The 23547-nt window shown below is 37.6% G+C and overlaps 1 protein-coding gene across 1 annotated transcript in view; it reads left to right on the top strand.

Moving 5' to 3' along the window:
• Positions 1 to 23547, top strand: part of ASB7 (ankyrin repeat and SOCS box containing 7) — a 46960-nt gene that overhangs the window by 15952 nt on the left and 7461 nt on the right. The window contains exon 5 of the mRNA XM_029239467.1: positions 14927 to 15532. Within this exon, the coding sequence (XP_029095300.1) occupies positions 14927 to 15532 (606 nt within the window). The remainder of the gene's footprint in view (positions 1 to 14926; positions 15533 to 23547) is intronic.

The raw sequence follows: 23547 nt of genomic DNA on the forward strand, positions 1-23547 counted from the left end.
CTGTTTTAAATTAGGTATTCAGGGAAGGCCTCTAATGTGACATGTTAGCTGAGGCCTGAAAGAAACGAAGACCAAACCATGTGTGTATCTGGGAGAAAAGTGTTAAAGGAAAAGTGTTAAAGTAAAAACTCTAGGCTGGGAACATGCTTAGCACTTTCAAGAAAAAGCCAGGAAGACAGTGGCTGGAGCAGAATAATGGGAGGGGGGGGCAAACAGGGCTAAAGAGAGTCAGCTGACATGTTCTGTAGCTCCTAGAAGGCATGGAAAAGACTTTGGACTTTGTTCTGAGTGAGAATGGGGGTGCCATTGAATACTTCTCAACTGAGCAACAATATGAACTTACCTTAAGGGCTCACTCTGGCTGCTCTGAGGAAGATAGATTGTGGAGGAGCAGAGGAGAAGTAGGAAAACCTGTCCGGACGCTTTGGAATAGCTCAGGTGAGAGATGTTCATGGCTTGGGCTACATGATAGCAGTGAATGTGTTGAGAAGTGGTCGGATTCTGGATATATTTTGAAAATGGAGTCAACAGTATGTGCTGATAGATGGGCTATGAGGTGAGAGGGAAAGAAATTAAGAATAACAGGTTTGGGGGCTGAGGATCAGGAAGAAAAAAAGAGTTGTCATTTACTGAATGAGCGGGGAAAGATAGCCAAAGCAATTGAAAAGAAGAAAGGATATAGATGTTTAATATCAGCCATTTACCCTACCAGAAAATTTTAATCTCAAGTACATTAAAGGAGCAGATCTTATAATTAAATGTGTACACCTGCACCATGAAACCACCAATGAGTGATCACACAGAGCTTTCAAAACTCAGAGCTAAGAGGTTGCCTGTCTCTGTGCTGTGGTGACAGCCATGTGACCACAGAGGGAAGCCTGGTTGTGGAGCAGGTATGTGAAGTACGCTTGCTGCTGCTTGGGAGAAATCCAGTTTCATTGAGGAAATGAGCAAGTTTGACTTGAATTGCTAATACTGTCTATATTCCAAAAGGAAAAAAAAAAGTGAGCCTCTCTTTAGTTTAATCGAAACCTGTGCTGTCTATAGCACGTGTGGCAGCAGGCATACCTCAGAGGTACCGAGGGTTGGTTCCAGACCACCACAATAAAGCGAATATTGCAACAGAGGGAGTCACATGAATTTTTTGGTTTCCCAGTGTCTAAAGAAACAATGTACATATCTTAGTTAAAAAATACTTTATTGCTAAAAAATTGCTAACCATCATCTGAGCCTTCAGTGAGTCATAATCTTTTTGCTGGTGGAGGATCTTCCCTCATGTTAATGGCTACTGAGTGACCAGGGTGGTGGTTGCTGAAGGCTGGAGTGGCAATTTCTTAAAATACGACAAAAATGAAGTTTGCCACCATTGATTAACTCTTCCTTTCACGAATGATTTCTCTGTAGCATGCAGTGTGTTTGCCTTTCACGAATGATTTCTCTGTAGCATGCAGTGTGTTTGATAGCATTTTATTCACAGCAGAACTGCTTTCAAGATTGGAGTCAATTCTGTTAAACCGTACTGCTACTTTATCAACTAAGTTTATGTAGTATTCTAAATCCTTTATTGTGATTTCAACAACCTCCACAGCATCTTCACTGAGAGTAAATTCCATCTCAAGAAATCACTTTCTTTGCTCATCCCTGAGAAGCAGCTCCTCACCTGTTAAAATTTTATCATGAGATTGCAGCAATTCAGTCATATCTTCAGGCTCCACTTCTAATTCTAGTTCTCTTGCTAAGTAATCTGCAGTTACTTCCTGCACTGAAGTCTTGAACCCCTCAGAGGCATCCATGAGGGTTGGAGTCAACTTCTTCCAAACTCTTGTTAATATTGATATTTTGTCCCCTTCCCATGAATTATGTATGTTCTTAATGGCATCTGGAATGGTGAATCCTTTCCAAAAAGTTTTCAATTTACTTTGCCCAAATCCATCAGAGGAATCACTAATTATGGCAGCTGTAGCCTTAGGAAATGTATTTCTTCAATAATAAAACTTCATAGTCGAAATTACTCCTTGATCCATGGACTGCAGAATGGATATTGTGTTAGGCATGAAAACAACATTAATCTCATTGTATATCTCTATCAGAGCTCTTGGATGACTAGGTGCATTGTCAATGAGCAGTAATAGTTTGAAAGGAGTCTTTATTTCTGAGCAGTGGATCTCGACGTCGAACTTTATATATTCAGTAAACCGTGTTGTACACAGATGTGCTGTCATCCAGGCTTTGTTTTTCCATTTATAGAGCACAGGCAGAGTAGATTTGGTAGAATTCTTAAGGGCACTAGGGTTTTTGGAATGGTAAATGTACACTGGCTTCAACTTAAAGTCACCAGCTACATTAGCTCCTAACATTGAAACTTTGAAGCCGTGCTTTGACTTCTCTTCTCTAGCTATGAAAGTCCTAGGTAGCATCTTCTTCCAATATAACGCTGTTTCATCCATACTGAAACATGTTGTTTAGTGTAGCCACCTTCATTAATTATCTTCTGGATAATTTGTTGCAGCTTCTACATCAGCACTTGCTGCTTCACCTTGCATTTTGATGTTATGGAGTTGGCTTCTTTCTTGGAACCTCATGAATCAACCTCTGCTAGCTTCAGACTGTTCTTTGGACGTTTCCTCACCTCTCTCAGCTTTCACATCATTGAAGAGAGTTAGGGCCTTGCTTTGAATTAGACTTTGGCTAAATTAGGGAATGTCGTGGCTGGTTTGATCTTCTATTCAGCCCACTCAGACTTTCTCCATATCAGCAAAAAGGCTGCTCTGCTTTCTTATTATTCCTGTGTTCACTGGATTAACACTTTGAATTTCCTTCGAGAACATTTCCTTTGCATTCACAACTTGTCTACCTGTTTTGCACAAGAAGCCTAGCTTTTGGCCTATCTCAGTTTTCAACATGCCTTCCTCACTAAGTGTAATCATTTCTAGCTTTTGATTTAAAGTGAGAGACATGTGACTCTTCATTTGAACAGTTAAAGGCCTGATTTCAATATTGTTGTGTCCCAGGGGACAGGGAGGCCTGAGGAGAGGGAGAGAGACTGGGGAACGGCTGGTTGGTGGAGCAGTCAGAACACATAACAGCATGTATTGATTAAGTTTGCTGTCTTATTATGGGCGTGATTCATGGCAACCCTAAATAATTAAAATAGTCACATCTAAGATCACTGATCACCATAACAAGTATAATAATGATGAAAAAATTTGAAATATTTTGAGAATTATCCTAATGTGATACAGAGACAGAAAGTGAGCAAATGCTGTTGGAAAATGGCACTGATGGACTTGATCTAGGAGGGGTTGCCACAAACCTTCAATTTGTAAAAATTGCAGTCAGTATCTCTGAAGTGCAGTAAAGTGAAGTGCAATAAAATATGTGCCTGTATTTACATTTAAAGTAAACAAAAAATTCAGTTCTGCAGTCACGCTAGCCACGTTTCAAGTGCTCAGTAGCCACACGTGACTAGTAGACATATTAGACCTTGTAGATACAAAATGTTGGCCTGTGCAGATAAGTGATATTTTGCTGCTTTACTTTCAAGTATCCTGCTTCAAAATGATGAACACTTAGGGTTTTATAATGTCCAAAAATATTAGTGTTTCTAAACACAAATGTGATGCATATAATAGTACCTCTGTCCAAATCCTGGTAATCTTTCTGACCAGGTTAGTGTGCTGTTGGAATTATGGGGAAGAGTCACTACTATAAGAGTGTGAATTTTAAGAAACCCACTATTATTATATTCATTTTCCCATTTTGAATCTTTCTGAAAATTCTAATACTACACTGGACATTTCAAGAGAGTAACATTAAGAGACCCTATATTAGCTAGTGTGTTTATTTATCTTCAGATTCAGTGTTTATGCAAACTGACCTGGAGGGCAGTCAGCTGAAGCTCTAGAAGTTAATTCCATAAAACACATCCCTGGAGGAACCTGAGATGAGACACCTGATAAGTGTCTCAGGTCTTCTCTTGGTACAGTAGGTAAAATCCTCTTGATGAAACACAAGAAAATAAATGAAAGAGATAAGTGATTAGAAAAATCCATAGCAGAATGGTGAGAAATTATTTTTAGCTTTTCAAAAATGAAAGATTTTACAAATGGTAATCCCAAATGTGATGAAACAGGAACATTGATGGTAGAAGTTTATTAAAGCAGTTGTGGAAAGAAGTTTAGTAGTATGTTAGATCCTGAGAAATGGGAGATTTTTTTGCCAATATATCTACTTCTATTAATTTATTCCAAGGAAGCAGTCTTAAGTACAGGAATTATTTTCTGTATGAAAATTTTACCCTTTATTATATATAATTTTTAAAATGGAGGCATTTTCAGTGCCCAAATATAGAGGAAAAATTAAGTAATTAGACTATGATTACAATTATGAGTAATTTTTTAAAATGTATAGAAGGAAAGCTGAAAGAAGCCTATCATCAGTGTTGACAGTAGTTATTAGAGAATGCTGGTTTTTGCTTTGATGCTTTTCTAAATTTTTAGTTTTTCATTAACAAAAAAGTAATATTACTTGGGGAAATTCTGTTTGGGAACATTATACCATCTGACTTTCTGGCTCTTTGTTCTGTGTTGAATTATTAGTCAAGTTTTAGGTTTTTGTTTAGATTTTTTATTTCCTCCATCGTTGCTTTTTTTTCCTGTAATAACATGGCACAATGCATAACTGGTTTTTAGAACTCCAAGCAGTGCCTGTGCCTGTGTAACTTAGCTAATTGCATTTGGTGCTTTCTAAAACTTTTAAGAACAGTAATCACATAAATAGTAAATTATGGTACAATGCTTATACATATATTTTGTAAAATTCTGACTTTCCTGCTTTTAGGATTTTGTAATGTCCAAAAGTATTTGAGCTTTTAGACACAAATGGGAAGCTTATAATAACCTCCATACAAATCCTGGTAATGTTTTTGAACAGTTCAGTTTATATATTCCAATCCTCAGAGTAACCAGTAAAAAAAAAAAAAAAAAAAGCTAATGCAAAGAAGTATAGCTAAACTGTCAATGGAGACATTAAAATGGAATGTTAAAAAATGTTCTGATAGTACAAAGAAAAAAAATGGTAGTAAAGGGAAGAAGAGGGACAATAGAGGAGACAGATGGAAAACAAATAATAAAATGGTAAATCTAAACTCAACTATATCAATAATTATATTAAACATTAATGGATTGAACACTCCAATTAAAAGTTAGAAATTATCAGAAAGGTAAGTAGACAAAACTCAATTACGTGCTGACTACAAAGATAATACTTTAAATATAAAGGTACAGGTAGGTTGAAAGTAGATGAATGGATGGGATATATCATGGAAATATGTTATGCAAATGGCAAGCATGTGAAGGCCCGAGTGGCTATGTTAATATCATATAAAATAGATTGCAAGACATAGACTATTACCAGAACTAAAGAGAGACATTTCACAGGGACATATGGGGCACTTCATTATGAGGAATAATAGTCATAAAATGTGCATACACCCAGGAAGAGAACTTCAAAATACGTGACGCAAAAAATTTGAAGGGAACTTCAAAATATGTGTTAAAGGGAGAAATGGACAGTTTTACAGTCTTGAATGTTGGAGATTTTAACATCTCTCAGCAATTGATAGAACATCTAGATATAAAAAAATCAATAATTTTAGAAAAATCTAAAAACCATTATCAAACACATTGACCTAATATTTTTGAAAATTGCATCCAATACCTTCAGAATATACATTCTTTTGTGTGCATGCTGTGGACACTAGGATAAACCATATGCTGGCAATAAAATACGTGTCAGTAAATTTTAAAAGGCTGAAATCTTAAGAGTATATTCCCTAACTGCAATGGAATTCTGTTAGAAATCAACAACAATAACATGTCTAGGACAAACTCAGACATTTAGAAATTAAACAAATTTTGAACTGAATGATAGTGAAAATACAATATATCAGAATTTGTGGGATGTACTAGAGCAGTGCTTAGGAATTTATAGCTATAAATGTTTGAATAGCATAGAAGAACTATCTTAAATCAATTACTGAAGTTTTTACCTTAAGAAACTTGAAGAAATTGAGCCCAAAGTGGCTGTTGCCATTTACCCTCTCTGCTCCCCAACAATCTCTGTGTCACATTATCATGGGAGCTGGAATCCTCCTCGATGATGGAAGGGACTGACCTGATTTTGGAGCCCATGGAAATTCCCCATGCCTGGAGCATTGTTGAAAATAACTGTGGTCTTGATCTAGGTGGCAAACAAACTGGAAAGGCCAACAGCAGTTGGCCTTTCTGAGGCTGTAACTGAGGCTGTAATACCAGTTGGGGCAAGCAACAGAGCAGCCTCACATTTAACAGGAGACCTGGCAAATGAGACAGCCATGTGGGCTTTGATAAGCTACTACATATTTCTGGGAGTTTGGAAGGCTGATACATACTTAAGAAAGGCCAGAGAGGGCCCCAGTTATCTACTCACCCCTGGCTGAACATGAGGCCAGAAAATGGAAGCTGTAAATTGTAAATTGTCTGTTTATTGAATGTGTGTCTCAACCTATACACAGATCTCTTGGGCAAAGGGTGGAAGCCTTACTGGCTCAAATTGTTTAAGCACAACCTCTGACCAGTTACTGATCAAACGTAAGTTATTCCTAGGAGCGGCCCCTAGAAGCCAGACTTTAATAATAACAACTGAGCAGAGGCGTAAGTGGCTGTATACTATAAGGGAGACAGACTATGTAGAATTAGTCTAGGCAATTCACTAAAACAAATAGGAACAGCAGCCCACCTGGAAGAGGTGAGGTTCAAAATCCAGGGGTGCTATGATATAGTCTAAAATCTTCAATTTTCAGTAAAGTTATGAGACATGCTAAGAAACAGGAATGTATTACTCATACACAAGAAATGAAACTAGCTAATAGAAAGTGTTTATGAAGGGGCCCAGATGTTACACTTAGTTAACAAACTTCAGAATAGCTATTATAAATGTATTCAAAGAACTAAGGACACCATGTTCAAAGAATTAAATGAAAACATGTGACAGTGACAAATCAAATAGGAATGATCAATAAAGAGATAGAATACATATAATTTTATATATGAAAATGGGAATGTATGTATATACATATATATAAATAGAAATTCTAGAGTTGAAAGTACAGTAACTAAAATGAATTCATTAGAGTGGTTAACAGCAGATTTGAGCTGGCAAAAGAAGGAATCAGTGACCTTGAAAATTTATCAATAGACATTATCTAGTCTGAGGAACATATAGAAAAAAGAATTTTTAAAAATATCAACAACAATAAGATATGTAAGACATCTTATGACCAAAATAACTTATGTTTGACTGGTAACTGGTCAGAGGTTGTGCTTAAGCAATTTGAGCCGGTAAGGCTTCTACCCTTTGCCAAGGAGATCTGTGTATAGGATGAGACACATTTAATAATCAGACAATTTACAAGTATGCCTCAGCTTCCATTTTCTGGCCTCATGTTCAGCCAGGGATGAGTAGATAACTGGGGTCCTCTCTGGTCTTTCTTAAGCATGCATCTGCCTTCCCAATTCCCAGAAATATGTAGCAGCTTATCAAAGCCCACATGGCTGTCTCATTTGCCAGGTCTCCTGTTAAATGTGAGGCTGCTGTGTTGCTTGCTGCAAGCAGTATCACAGCCTCAACTCAGGGCCCCATAGACCTGTGGAACATTATCAAGCATACCAATATATGCATGAGGCATAATGGGAGCCAGAAAAGAGAGGGGAAAGCAAGAAAGGGAAAGAAAAAAATATTTGAAGAAGAAATGATTGAAAACTTCCTATATTTGATGAAAAATGCTAAACTATACGTCTGAGACACTCAGTGTCTCCAAGTAGGATATTCATCTAAGAGATGTAATTGTCAAACTGTGGAATGTTAAAAACAAAGAGAAATCTTGAAAGCACCTAGAGAAGTGATGCATTATGTACGAGGGATCCTCAATGATTAACAGCTGATTTCTCATAAGAAACAACAGTGGCCAGAAGGCAATGGGATGACATCTTGTAATTACTGAAAACAAATAACAGTCAACCAGCAATTTTAAATCCAGCCAAATTGTCCTTCAGAAATGAAGGTGATAGGGCTTCCCTGGTGCCGCAGTGGTTAAGAATCCGCCTGCCAACGAAGGGGATATGGGTTCGAGCCCTGGTCCAGGAAAATCCCACAGGCCATGGAGCAACTAAGCCCGTGAGCCACAACTACTGAACCTGCGCTCTAGAGTCTGTGAGCCACAACTTCTGAGCCCTCACACCTAGAGCCCGTGCTCCGCAACAAGAGAAGCCACCACAATGAGAAGCCCGCACACCACAACAAAGAGTAGCCCCCACTTGCCGCAACCAGAGAAAGCCCACGTGCAGCAACAAAGACCCAACTCAGCCAAAAATAAATTAATTAATTTTAAAAAAGTAAAAGCCAATAAGAATATTTAAAAAAATTTTTTTAAGTGAAGGTGATATAAAGATGTTCCCAGATAAATAAAGGGAATTTGTTGCTCTCAGACCTGCCTTACGAGAAGTACTGAAAGAAGTCCTTCCAGGTGAAAGAAAAGGACCATGTGTAATCCAAATTCACAGAGCAAATAAATATCACTGGTAAAGGTAATTATGCATGTAAAAAACAGTATATTTGTTTTCTATTGCTGTGTAACAAATTACACAAACATATGACAATACAAGATATACTTATTACCTCACAGTTTTAAGGTGTTGGCCAGACTGTTCTCATCTGTAGGCTTAAATGGAGAAGAATTTGCTTCCAAGCTCATTCAGGTTGTTAACAGATGAATTCCCTTGGATGTACAGGACTGAGGGCCTCAGCTTCTTGCTGGCTACTGGCTGAAGGTTGCCAGTAGTTCCTAGAGATAACCTGCAGAGCCTTGGCCTGTGGGCTTTCCCACCAAGGCTCCTTAGTTCATCAAGGCAGCAGTGAAAGTTGCTACAGTAAGTCTGCTAGCAAGATGGAGTCTTGTGTATCATAACATAACCACAGTAGTGACATTCCGTCACCTTTGCCAGATTCTGTTGGTTAGAAGGAAGTCACAGTTCCTGCTCATACTCGAGGGGAGAGAATTACACAAAGGCATGAGCATCAAGAGGCAGGGATTATGGGAGGGGCCCCCTTAAAATTGTGCTGCCAGAGACAATGGAAATATATTCCCCCCTTTTCATCTCTTAAAAGACAACAACATAAAACAATAATTATAAAACTATTGTTGGGTTTATATAAAGATGTAATATATATGACAATAATAGGACAAAGGAAGGGAGAGGAAAGGGGGCTATCTTGGAACAGTTTCTATATACTGCTACAATTAAATTCAAAGTAAGAATAGGAATGAAATAACAAAGAGAAGAAAAGAAATCAGTGGAATTGAAAATGGACAAATGATGGAGAAAATTTATGAAACAAAGAAAAAGCTGGTTCTTTGAAAAGATCAGAAAATTGATAAATCTCTAGCTAGACTGATGAAGAAAACAAAAGACACATACCAATATCAAGTATGGAAAAAACTGTTTTCACTACAGATCTTATAGATACTAAAAGGATAATAAGGAATATAATGAACACCCTTCTGCCATTTAGAAGAAATGAACGGATTCCTCGAAAGACACATATGGCCACAACTGACCCAAGGGAAAAATAGAACAATCTAATAGTCCTACATCAAAGAAATTTAGTTCATAATTAAAACTTTACACTAAAAGTCTTTAGGTAGGCCCAGCTGCCTTTTCTGTTGAAATATTTCAAATATTAAAGGAATAAACAATAACAGCACTACCCAAACTCTTTGAGGAAACACTTCCAAACTTATTGTATAAGGCATATAGTACCCTGAAACCAAATAAAGACATTGCAAGGAATGAAAACCACAGACCAGTTTCACTCATGACAAAAGTTAGAAATAACCTTAACAAAATACTATCAAATCTCATCCATCATTGTATAAAAAAGAATATTACATCACGACCAAGTAGTGTTTATCCCAGGAATGCAAGCTTTGTTTAACATCTGAAAATATGATGAGTAATTTACCCTCTTAATAGAATAAAAGTAAATACCAAATGATCCTTTCAATAGATGCAGAAAATGCATGTGACAGTATAGTATACCCATTCATCATAAAGACTCTCAGCAAGCCAAAAGCAGAAGACAACTTCCAAACCCTAAGGAAAGACATCTGTGAAAAACTACAATTTACATCATAGTAAATGGTGAACTGCTGAATTCTTTCCCTCTGAGATTAGGAACACGGCAAGGGTATATGCTTTTACTACATTTTGTCAACATTTTATTGTTCAAATAAGGGTCCTGGGATTGGAAAGGAAGAAGTAAAGCTGTCTTTATTTGCAGAGAACATAATTGTATGTTTAGAAAATCGTAAGAAATCTCAAAAACATTCTAGAACTAAAAAGTGAATTTAGCTAGATTACAGAATACACAAGTTGGTATACAAAAATCAATTTTATTTCTCTATACCAGTACTTAACATTTAGAAAATGAAATGTAAAAACAATTCATTATGATAGCAACAAAGTTTAGTAATAAATGTAATGAAAGATGTGCAGTACTTGTATGCTGAAAAGTACAAAACATTGCTGAGGGAAATTAAAGAAGACCTGAATAAATAGAGAGGTATTCTGTGCTCATGGTTTGGAAGAATAAATATTATTTAGATAATTTGGGGCAGATTTACATTTTTAGAGTTGGTAGAGTTCCAGTCAACATTGTAACAGGCTTGTTTGAAGAAATTGGTAGGTTGATTCTAAAATTTATTGCCCAAAACAGTTTAAAGAAGGTTTGAGAATGTTACCTGCTATCAAAACTTACTATAAAGCTGCAGTAATTAAGACAATCTGGTACTGGTATATGGATACACTTTTAGATCAGTGGAACAGAATAGAGTTCAGAAATAGATCCACACTTGTATGGTAAATTGTTTTGTGGCAAAGGCACCAGGATAAATCATTGAGGAAAAGGTAGTTTTTTAAACAAATTGTGCTGGATTAAATAGATATTTATATGGAGAATAATGAACGTTGATCTGATCTTATGCTGTACACAGAAATCAGCTAGGAATGGACCATTGCCCTAAATATAAGAGTTAAAAGTATAAAACTTCTAGAAGAAAAGAAAACCTATGTGACATTGTGTTGGGCAAAGATTTCTTAAACAGGACACAAAAAGCACAAACCATAGAAGAAAACAAATGACAGTAGATTTCATCAAAATTCAAAACTTTTGCTCTTCAAAAGACACAGTATAGGAAATGAAAAGGCAAGCCATAGACTAGGAGAAAATACAAAACATATCTGACAAAAGGGCTTGTATCCAGAATATATACACAATTGAGTTTTAAACTAATAATGAGAACAACTACACAATAAAAATGGGTAAATGATTTCAACAGACACTTCACAAAAGAAAGTATATGAATAAGCCCAGTATCAGAATAAGCCCAGTATCAGTAGTCATCAGGGTAATGTATATTAAAATCCCAATAAGTTACCACTTTATACTCAATAGAATTGATAAAATTAAAATTACTAATAATGCCAAGTATTAGTGAACATGTAGAACATTAGGAACTCTCATACATTGCTGGTGGGAGTGTAATATTGTATAGTCACTTAGAAAAACATTTTGGCCCTTTTTTAGGAGGTTAAATGTACATTTAACATATGACCCAGCAATTCTCTCCTAGGTATTTACCCAAGTGAACTGAAAACATATATCCACAAACAGACTTGTATATGAATGTTCACAGTAGCCTTATTCATTATAGCCTAGGAATAACCCATTTATCCATTTGCTACTGACTATATAAATAAATAACTATATATCCATATTATGGAATACTGTTCAGCAATACAAAGGGATGAAATTTTTTTTTTTACATCTTTATTGGAGTATAATTGCTTTACAATGGTGTGTTAGTTTCTGCTTTATAACAAAGTGAATCAGTTATATATATACATATGTTCCCATATCTCTTACCTCTTGCGTCTCCCTCCCTCCCACCCTCCCTATCCGACCCCTCCAGGCAGTCACAAAGCACCGAGCTGCAAAGGGATGAACTTTTGATGAACCACAACATGTATGAATTTCAAAAACATTATAATAAGTGAAATAAGTCAAATACAAAAGCCTAATACTCTATGATTCCACTTATATCAAATTATAGAAAGGCAAAACATTAGTGGTTGCCTGAGGTCTAGAGTCTGGGCAGGAAATTGTCTGTAAAGAGGCAGGAAGGAACTTTTTGAGATGATGGGAATATTTTGATTGTAGTGGTAGTCACATGACTGTATACAATTCGTCAGAGTTCATCAACCTGTATACTTAAAATGGTTCAGTTTTATTGCACCTCAGTAAAGCTGTTGGAAAGAAAGAACCATATTGGTAGGGAATGTTTGTCTGCTTTTATTTATATATGCTTTCAAACTTTTCAAATGGGTTTCTTGAGATTGATACAATTTGTATTAAATAGGTTGCACCTGGGGGGAGAAAGCTTGCTAAAGTGGACAAAGTTATGAGGTGATGGGGCTACCATGTTAGTGTTCAGCGAAGGATTTTCTGTTGAAGGAACATTTGAACAGACACAGAGGAAGTGAATTCAGTTAAGTCAAAAAAGGTCTCTTCACATGTGCCCTGCACATTTCTTACAGAATTTATATCTAGGTGTTTTGTAGTTTCTGCTACTATTACAAATAAGATCTTTTTCTTATCTTATTGCATTGGCTAATAATCCTTAAATTAATTTTTGTTTTCATCTTTGTCTTATATTTCCTATTTGTTAATTTCTTGAGGAAAGTAACTATACAGATTTTATACGTTGTTAACCTACAGTCTTCTTTCTGTGCTGTGTTTCCAGTGTGTGCTCAATTAATGGATTTTAGTGGTTTTTACTTAGACTAAGCAGATCATTGCTGTATTTGTTAATCTTTGTTTTTCCTAGCTCAGTATAGCACCAAGTTGTAAGTAGAATCTAAAAAAGACCTGAGGTGGAAAACTAAAGATGCCAGTGCAATTTTATATAACATAATTTTAATTTTACTGTCAAAGGGAGTATAGGATGCACATGAGACTGTTTGCTGGCAACTTTAAAGGCACCCATGGTGGATGAAAGGTGGGAGAAGTGAAAAAAGGTATTCTTGAATTTCACTAACAGATTAAAAGAGAATGTCTGGAAGCAGTTGATTGGTCAGGTATAGATTAGGAATGGCCATCTTGGCAAGATTTACGGTTTTATTTGAATAGAAAGGGTTCTTTTATATTTCATGCCTGTCTTAGTCTACTTTAGGTAAGTGAGGTATCTGAAAACAGATTTGAGGGCTCAGCATCATCTGTCAAAATGGCAACAGTAGCTCATGTTCATGCCTTACCAGTAGATGGCAGCAATGTGCATTGTTTAAATATTCTTGCTCTTTTTTTTTAAATTAAGTAGTGAATAGGTACTGTATATTTTTCTTTTAGTGAAGACCAAGGCAGATATGATACCATCATTTTCTTTAAACACATAAAAGTCATATTAGTGTTGTGTAATATCAGTTTATATGAAATAATCTTAGAAATTCAACTGATATAGCTTACCTAAAAAGTGTTAACTTTTTATAGCTTGTGTTGTAACTATTTCTTAATTGAAATTTGTATTCTCCACAGTATTATTACTATTTTAGATACAGTTTTCTGCCTCAGGTTTTTCTAAGAGACCAAGCTGTCATAAAATGTTTTAGAACTAAGCAACATTTTACTAAACAAAACGCAAGTGTTTAATCACATGACTGTGGAGGCTTTTTGTTTGTTTGTTTGAAGAACACTTATGAATTTTTCTCTTTCATGAACAAGCTAAAAATTAATGGTGACTTTTATAAGAAGAAAGTATTTTAATCATTGGTAGTTAGGTCCAACCAGTTATCTTCACACAGAATTGCTGGCCTCCAGGAAGTGACCTACCTATAGCATATGAGGGTTCTTGCCCCTTTCCTGCCCTTGTCCAGGAAGGCTAGTGGGATGAGAGCTGTGTAGAACCGACCCTCAGCTTTAGGAAAGACTGGGGGCAGGTGACAAAAGTCTGTGACTTGAGGAGTCACACAGCAGATAAATCATTTTAGTTTCTTTTCTTCTCTTTTATTTCTTTTTTTTCTTCCAGAAATCTGTCGATTTAGGAGAGAGGTTTGGAACTGTTTTAGAAAATAATATTTATTCAGTGCTGAGGTTTCTCCCAATTTTTCACACAATGTGTGCTGCTTAATTCTTAAAAACTCCAAAGTTCTTGTAAAACGAAGAATTCAGAATAGAGTTTTATCTTATAAAAACATGATTTATCAAGATCACTTAACATATATCTTACATGTTTTGGAATTCTTACAGATCACAGAAAACCTTTTTTTTTTTTTAATTTTTACCTAATACACCCTAAAACAACACAGTCTGCCAGACCACAGTACATCCGTAATTTAGAGCAGCAGATGTTGCTACACATGCTTCTTTTTAAGACCAAGAAGCAGCAGAAGAGAAAATAAAACAAAAAGTTCAAAACAGAAGAGCAACATGAAACAGTACAGAGATGAGGGAGTTGGGAAGCCAAGGGCAATTGGTGAAATTAGCAAAGAGAGGGGATGTGGTGATCTGGACTCTGTGTTTTTTGTATATAGCTTTTAAATGCTTTGTAAGTCATATACTCATCCTATTAATCGAGGTTTCATAACTTTCTACTAAAATTTTTTTTCCATTAAAACGGTATTTCAATTAAGCTGAGGCAAGAAGGACTTAATATTCATTATAGTGTTTAATCATTTCACATTTCATATGAGAATTGGCTAAGATGTGCTGTGCCATGGCAGAGTTCGTTGCTTTGTCTCAGAGTCTGCTAATGTTTTCATTTTGGTTTTAACTCTAGCTGATCCCACAGTTAAGGACTTAATCGGAGGCTTCACTGCACTTCATTACGCAGCCATGCATGGCCGGGCTCGGATTGCACGCCTGATGTTAGAATCTGAATACAGGAGCGACATTATTAATGCAAAAAGCAACGATGGCTGGACTCCCCTTCATGTGGCTGCTCACTATGGTAGGGACTCATTTGTCCGACTCCTACTGGAGTTCAAGGCTGAGGTCGACCCGCTCAGTGATAAAGGTACAACGCCGCTTCAGCTCGCCATTATCCGAGAGAGGTCAAGCTGTGTGAAAATCCTCCTGGACCACAATGCCAACATCGACATTCAGAACGGTTTCCTGTTGCGATACGCTGTGATCAAAAGCAATCACTCTTATTGCCGAATGTTCCTTCAGAGAGGAGCAGACACAAACTTGGGTCGCTTAGAAGATGGACAAACTCCTTTACATTTGTCTGCCCTTAGGGATGACGTGCTTTGTGCACGGATGTTATATAATTATGGAGCGGACACGAACACAAGGAACTATGAAGGACAGACCCCACTGGCTGTTTCAATAAGCATTTCTGGAAGTAGTCGACCGTGTTTGGATTTCTTACAAGAAGTCACAAGTATGTAATTTAATTATTACTACTATTACATTTTTAAAAAAATTTTGCATCTTCTGAGGAGCTTAAGGTATTTTTACAACTTAAAATGACCAGACATTAATGATTCTTATTAGCCTTGCTCATTCCATTCATCTGAACTGAAAAGAAAGCTCTATATCACAGGATTTCATTAAAAATTCAGTTGTGTTACTAAAAGTAAATGGGGGTAGATAGGGTGTTAGAACACCCTCGATGTTAGATGTTAAGATCGATGCTAGAACAAGGCAGTTCCTACTGGTCATAAACATAGTCTTTCCAGGCTTTCCTGGAATTGAGTCTGAGGAATTAGGAGAATTTTGGATCTTAGCATCCATAGCTATGGAAGTGTCCTAGAATTTGTGCTTTATTGCTAAGCTGTTGCTCATGTTTTATTGTTGCTTTTCTTCTTCGTTACAATGTGAACACACATGAAATGGAACAGCAGTGTTATTTATCAGACATCCTAGTAATGCAGGTTAAGGATGATAGAAATCAGAAAGTGTTGTAAAGAAAAATTTGCTCCCAGTGGAAAATTTGGTGCCACTGTCTCTGGCCCACACAGGACTGTATAACTGACCTGTTTTTGTGTGGGCACTTTTTTTTAAAGCCAGGAAAAGTGTCTGACCCATTGTGTGTAGTGGTGCATGTGTTCGTGTTGTTTTTCAGATAGAGGTATTAGTTTGTGTGGAGTAGCCACCCTCTCCTGTCTGACTTCCTTGTGACCAGTCGAGTATGTGTCTCAGAGCTTAACATCACACATGAAGCCACAGTCTATAAACAGAACATTTGTCTGCCACACTTTTTAATGAATTCCCCTTCCTCACCTAAGTTTTATGTTTCATTCATTGTTATGGAAGAAGAAACACATTCTGGGTACCAGGTACTGGAGGGTGAGGAGTTTACTTGACCTGCTTGTAAATAATCTACTGCCCCCCTGAGAGCTGAATTTGGGAGTAGAAAACTTATGAAGAAATGGAGTGTAATTTGTATTTTGTTTATTCATAAGAAGGGAAAGATGAAATTATTACCACTAAGTATATTCAGACTCAAGCATAAAAAGAAATCACACTCAGGATCTAACTCATGCTGTCCAATAGAACTTTCTGTAATGATGGAAATGGTCTCTGTGCTGTCGACTGTGGTAGCCACTAGCCCCATGTGGCTGTTGAACACTTATTATGTGGCAAGTGCCACGTAGGAACTGAATTTTAAATTTTATTTAATTAATTTAAATTTAAACATCCACAAGTGCCTAGTGGCTGTCGACTTGTACAGCACAGATACGCCTGCCTTGGGAGAGGTGTTTTGGGCTATCTGGTAGGTGGTCCCTTGCAGAAAGCTTTTGAGGCACACTGATGTACCCAGAGACAGGAGATGTTATGTGTGCTGATTCCTCCCCAGCTGACCCTTCAGATCCAGGCCGCATTTTAGGAAAAGACTACAGCAAAAATTCAAATGCTGATTCTCTCAGCAAATGTTCTAGCAGTTTTCATTTATATAGACCAGTAGGGGTGTTGGTGTAGTGAAAGATAAGATTACTCTTGAACTTGAGGTTAGAATTCTGTCGTGGTATGTAGCCTATAAAGTATATCTTATTCTTAATAAATTCTGAATATATTTTTGTTGTTGCTGCTATTGTTGTTGTTTTAATTTTAACACTAGAGGCTCGTGGTTAAATTACCTTGTCTGTCTTCAGGAAGGCATGTTACACACATAAATGCCGCAGCCTTGTTTGTTAAATACTTTGCTTGGTGGTTAATGGTGGTAGACTAGGGCTAGACTATGTTAGACCAGCTGTGACTCTACCACATATTAGCTATAACTTTGGGTGGGTTAGCTAACCACTTTGTGCCTCTGTGTCCTCATCTTAAAATTGGGGTAATTATATCTGTCTTACAGGATTGTTGTGAGGATTGAATGAGTTATATTTATAAAGCACTTAAAACAGTACCTGGCACATTTTAAGTGCTATATATGTTTTTTTTTAATAAAATAATTAAGTGAGGGTAGATGAACAGCAAGAGCTGGCTTGCTACCTACAGGGTGAATCCCTTAGATTCTTATTCTACCCTAGCCTCTGTTTTCAAATCTATAAACTGTTGTGTGATCTGCATCTGGAGACAGGCAGCCAGGGGGATGGGGGGAGCTGCCCCTTCGTCCCCCGGCCCTTGGAGCTGCTCAGTTCCACCATGGAGTGCTGCTGGTGAGCAAGAATGTTGAGTTAAAAAAGAGATTCACACATACCTTTAAAATTAGGGCAAATAGAAAAATCGACGGGACTGCCTCTTTGTGTTTGAGTTCTCCACTGCACCTAGAGCAGAGCCATACACCTAGTAGGTCCTCAGTAAGTGTGGGTTGGTTATTGGCTGCATCTGTAAGGATGGTAGCTGAGCAAACTTGGGATGCTTTTCAGAAGCGAAGGACCATCTGTCCTTGGAAGGCTGCAGTTATCCTCTGTCTTCAGGTGATGCAACATAATTCATTACTTCTTGACTTTGCTGTCAGTGGTGTTTCCTGCCAAAAGCAAATTAAGTGTTTCTGCTTCACCTGTGCATTATTTATTAGATTTTCTTTTCCTAGTGAGTAATTATGTGCTAGAAGGACCAACTGTAGCTGATGCCCTCTGGAGGTCTGTACTGGCTCTCTTGGAAACCAGAGTGAGGACTTCCCTGGTGGCGTAGTGGTTAAGGATCCACCTGCCAATGTAGGGGACATGGGTTCGAGCCCTGGTCCGGGAAGATCCCACATGCCGCGGAGCAGCTAAGCCTGTGTGCCGCAACTACTGAGCCTGCGCTCTAGAGCCCGCAGGCCACAACTACTGAGCCCATTGCCACAACTACTGAAGCCCACGCGCCTAGAGCCTGTGCTCCATAACAAGAGAAGCCACCGCAATGAGAAGCCCGTGCACCGCAACAAAGAGTAGCCCCCCACTCGCCGCAACTAGAGAAAGCCCGCGTGCAGCAATGAAGACCGAATGCAGCCAAAAATAAATTAATTAATTAAATAATTTTTAAAAAAGAAAAGAAAACCAGAGTGAAAGATGGTTGGGTGGTTCAGGGAGCCAGCAAGTCAAATCCCTGAGCTCCTTTCAGTCTTTACTGCTGCTGAGAGCTACCGCTCTCTAGGCCCCGAGTCCTTGGCCTCACATCTGAGAACTCAGACTCCTGAGGTGTAAGGACAGCAGAAATGCCACTTGGTGGTCTTTATTCAGGGCCATTTTACTGGAGAGCAAGCTAGTTAAATTGGAAGAACTCAAGACAATCATAATCCTAGAATCTAAAAGCTACTGTGGCTTTTTAGAAAAATTGCCATAAAAACTCTGATACACACTCCATAAAAACAGAGCAGGTCAAGTGGGTTAGTTATAAGGTAGTATCTGTGTGTGCCTTGTTGGTCACAGTAGAGGGAGAAGCCACAAAGAGGTGTTGTTAATTCTACAGACAGACTTCCAGAAACCTCTGCCTTCTAGAATGGCTGGAACTCAATGTGGTCACCTCCAGAAAGCCAGTCAACTGAAGGAGCAGCTTTTTTGTGCCCTGGAACGGTAAATACAGCTAAGAAGAGCCAAGGATCCTACCTGGAGAATGAGGATCACCTTGCTGAGGGAAAGGTGTTTCCTGCTTAGAGAAGCCAGTTTTTGGTCTTTTAGTTCTTTTACTAGATAAAAAAAGAGTGGAGCAAATAAACTAAAGGGACAACAACAGAGAGGGCAATGAAGATGTGACCGATGACAGGTAGAAATGGTGGTGATGACAGACAGCAGCAGACGTTCTGATGGAGGTCCATTGATGGAGGATGATGGAGGTCCGTTGATGGAGGTCTATTGGAGACACTCATTCTGAGGGTCATGCAAATGCATGCAGTTAATTAAAGTAGAATAATTTGTACGTAGCGTTTGCACAGACACCATTTGGAGCTAAGAGGATCATGGAAACTGGCATATAGGAATGGGCAAAAATTCTCTAGCTGAAGATAAAGAGCAGAGATTGTAGGAATGTTTGCCCAATTCAAAAGAAAAAATTAACATTTATGCACAAGAAAGGGCGAGCACAAGAAAATGTTGTTAAAAGAGGTGCAACGTTAAAACTTCAAGAAACACTATTTCATAAGTAAAGCTTACCCTGAGAAATGGTTAAATAATAATAGAACTCTCCTTGAGCAATGGGATTGTAATCTAGTGCTCTTTTCCCCTTATCATCTCCCTGCCCTACAATGTAAACTTTCCGAGTCAAGGAGTTACTCAGAATATGAAAGTTTTTTAAGAAAGAGAGAGAGATTTCATGAGAAAGCAGTTTTGCCCTCTCCCCTGTTTCATGCCCTGCCCCCCACCCCCAAATACCCACACCTTGGTGAGCTAGGAGGACTGCAGTGACTGGAGTCAGAGAAACATTTATTCTCCAGGTGGGGTAAAACTCTGGTGAAGTCTCTTCCCTTGGAGAACAGACTTTGTTATGAAGTTTCTGAGTGTATGTCAGATAGTTATTCTCACCCTCCCCCTGGCAGAGCCATGAGGGAGTCTTTATTGGCTCTTCATGTGAGAACCTGATGGGGCTCCTGAAAGGAAAGCTCAGAACATCAGGTGTTTCCTAAGACTGTGGCTCTCCCTCTCAGGCTGGTCCATGCACAACTCTTGGCAGTTTGTCAAAATGACCATTTAAGTGTTCCTACCAGTTTGTGGCTCCAGTAGCTACTGCTGCAGGTGCACAGATTTCAGCTGTGACTCTAGATCTGATTCTCTCTCCAGATTTTATGGTGGAGGTTTGTCCTGTGACCTCAGTTTACCGATGGGTCCTAGATAAGTCATTAATTTCAGTTTGTTTGGCTTTTTCTTCTTATAAGGACTGGAGTGAGGACTTCAAGTTCATTATATGTTGGAGCTGAAACCAGAAGTCTATTCATTATTTTTATCATTTTTACTTACAATGCGAAAATCATCCTATCCATGGTCCCTTGGGCTGAGTAGAGTTTTGCCCACTTGTATTCAGAGGCATGTGTCTCCTTTATAGCGTCCTGAAGGTTTCTCAGCTGTGCCTGTGTCATGGTTGCTGTTGAATCAGCTGAGTCTGGTGGTGGAGAGAGCAGTTAATGGGCTCTTGACCCAGTGTCTGACTTACCTAATAAACTTGGGCAAGCTGCTTAGCCTCCACCTGCCTCATGGGTCTGTTTCCTTCTCTGAAAAATGGGGGAATTAGACCATAGTCCGTGGAGTCCCTCCTTTTAAAAATTCTTGCCAATAAACACTCTTAAAGGGGATGATATCCTGCTGCTTGTGGTTTTATTTTATTTTGTTTCTGGATTCATGTAGAACAGTGTGGACTCTTGGGGGTCCTCAAGACAGTTTTAGGTGCCCATGAGGCCAAAACTAATTTCATAACAATACTAAGATATTATTTGCCTTTTCTTTTTTTTTTTTATTGGAGTAAAATTGCTTTACAGTGTTGTGTTAGTTTCTGCTGTACAATGAAGTGAATCAGCTATATGTATACCTATATCCCCTCCCTCTTGGACCTCCCTCCCCGCTTCCCCCCCCAGTCAAGGTCATCACAGAGCACGGAGCTGAGCTTCCTGTGCCACACAGCAGGTTCCTATGAGCTATCTGTTTTACACATAGTAGTGTATTTATGTCAAACCTAGTCTCCCAGTTCATCCCACCCTCCCCTTCCACCCCGTGCCCACATGTCCGTTCTCTGCATCTGTGTCTCTGCACTGACTTTTGCACTGATGGTGTAAGAGCTGTGGTGGGTAAAATGACAGGTACCTCAGCATTAATCAAGGCAGTAGTCCCAGAGGGTACTAGTAGTTGTGTTCTTCACCACAAGGCAGTCTCAGTAAAGACTGTTCCAGTTCCATTTAGGAATCTCTTCGATTTAATTTTATTAAATCTTATCCCTTTCAGTATGTACCTTTTAAATATTCTGTGGGATGGAAATTGAAAGTATTCTTACTGTGTAATGAAGTGCTGTGATTGAATGGAGGAAAAGTACATCTGTGATTTGTTTGAGCTGAACCAGCAGCATTTTTGGTGGAATACCATTTTTACCTGAAGGATGGATGGACAGCCAAACTATAGCTGTTTAGGCTTTGGTATTTGGTAGACATTTTGTTGAAAATGAATAAAGTGCATTTGTCACCTTAAGGAAAACAACTGACAGTATTTATGGGGAGTCATAAAATTTGAGCTTTCAAGTGAAAGTTAGAATTTTGAAAAGCTTGTGTTTTTGTATTTGCCACTGGGATATTGCCAGTTTCCCAACATGTAAAGACTTTTTTGAGATTAGTAGAGATAATAACAAAAGTAATTTTTTGATATCATGTAATAAATTGGGTCAACATTTGGAAGACCTGCATAATAACCCAGGTAACCCGTATTTTCCAAATGACTAATGCATGATGTTACAAAATCATGCATGGGTAAAAGATCCATTCAGAGGGCAAAACAGACCAATGGATTTTAATGTGAAAGAGTATAAAGAAGTTCATTGTTGTGGTTTCAGATTCCATACTGCATCTAACCTTTAAAAAAACAACTCTTGTTGAGTTTTGGTGAAGTATCAAAGAAGATCCATGATTATCTAAAAAGGCCATTAAAATATTACTTCCTTTTCCAACTACCTATGTGAGTGTGGATTTTCTTCATCTACTTCAATCACGACAGCATATTACAACAGATGGTACGCAGAAGCAGATCTGTAAATCCAGCAGTCTTCTCTGAAGCCAGACCTGAGAGATATTTGCAGAGATGTAAAACAGTGCCACTCTTCGCATGAAATCTTTCTTGTGTTGAAAAGCAGCTTTTTCTTCCCATAAAAACTTATTTCAACTGATAATAAATTTATTATTATTATTTTAAGTGAATCAATAAGTATTTTTTAAATTTCTGAAGTTTATTTTCTAGATATGATGAATATAGATGGATATAACACACATAAACAAAAATTCTTTGAGGTCCTGTAATTTTAAGAGTGCAAGTCAGTTTAGAAGACTAGTACCCTGGATTTTAGATCCCAGTTTCAGAGATTCACCGTGCACAGCAGCATATCAGAGGTGCCAAGGAGTCCTTGAGTAAGTTAACCACTTAACTGTTCACTAAACACATTTTTTTTTTCTTTTTTACATAGCATAGCAGGCTCTCGTATAAATTACTCTTAAGGCAGAGAATATGCCAATTGGGTTTGTGTTTAATATCCAGAGGAGTCTAAGGTAATGCACTGATCTGTGTTTCTAGTAGATGCTGTCCAAATACTTGAAGCAGCTGCTCAGTATGCTTCAGTGGTAGGTAAAAGGTAGTGCTGGGTTGTATCAATATTTTGATTTGTATGTTTTAAGGAATTAAAGGAGTTAATAAAAGGAATTAGTTATTTAAATTAAATTTTAAATAATTTTAATGTATTTAATAATTTAAATAATTTTAAAATATTTTATTTAAATAAAAACTTATTAAATAAGTAAATTGACCAAAAGGAATTTGAAAAATAAAGGGCTCATACTTCTAAGAGAAAAAGATTAGGTAAATGGGAATGAGTTGGATAAACTGTTTTGCAGAAAATTAATCCATCAAGTACTTAAGATTGTTACTTTCTAGAACATCAGTTACGGGCATTTAAAAATACTATTTTATAAACACTACAGTAACCTGAAATCATGGGCATTTAAAAATACTATTTTATAAACACTATATGTTTTTATTTAAATATGTCTTTATTTAAATTTTAGTCATAGTCAAGTAGTATGTTTTAGCTGCAAAGTTTTAAACTTTAAAAAAAGTAAGAATATAAATCATGACTTTAATTTTAAGAAAGTGAAATTTAGGCTCTGGCTTTCTCAGCTAAGTCCAGCACAGCAACAGGTAGGTATGTAAGCAGATGACCCCATACAACCCCTCGGCATCAGGTGCCCTTACTCCTGTGTTCCTTTCAAATGCTTCTTTAATCAATTTCTTTGACTTTTTTCTTTCTTTTTTTTTTTTTAGTATGACTTACCAAAATAGTGTTACCTTA

This window comes from Monodon monoceros, unplaced genomic scaffold (genome assembly GCF_005190385.1).
Source record: "Monodon monoceros isolate NGI ecotype Baffin Bay Population unplaced genomic scaffold, NGI_Narwhal_1 Super_Scaffold_21, whole genome shotgun sequence".
In the NCBI taxonomy this organism is placed as follows: domain Eukaryota; kingdom Metazoa; phylum Chordata; class Mammalia; order Artiodactyla; family Monodontidae; genus Monodon; species Monodon monoceros.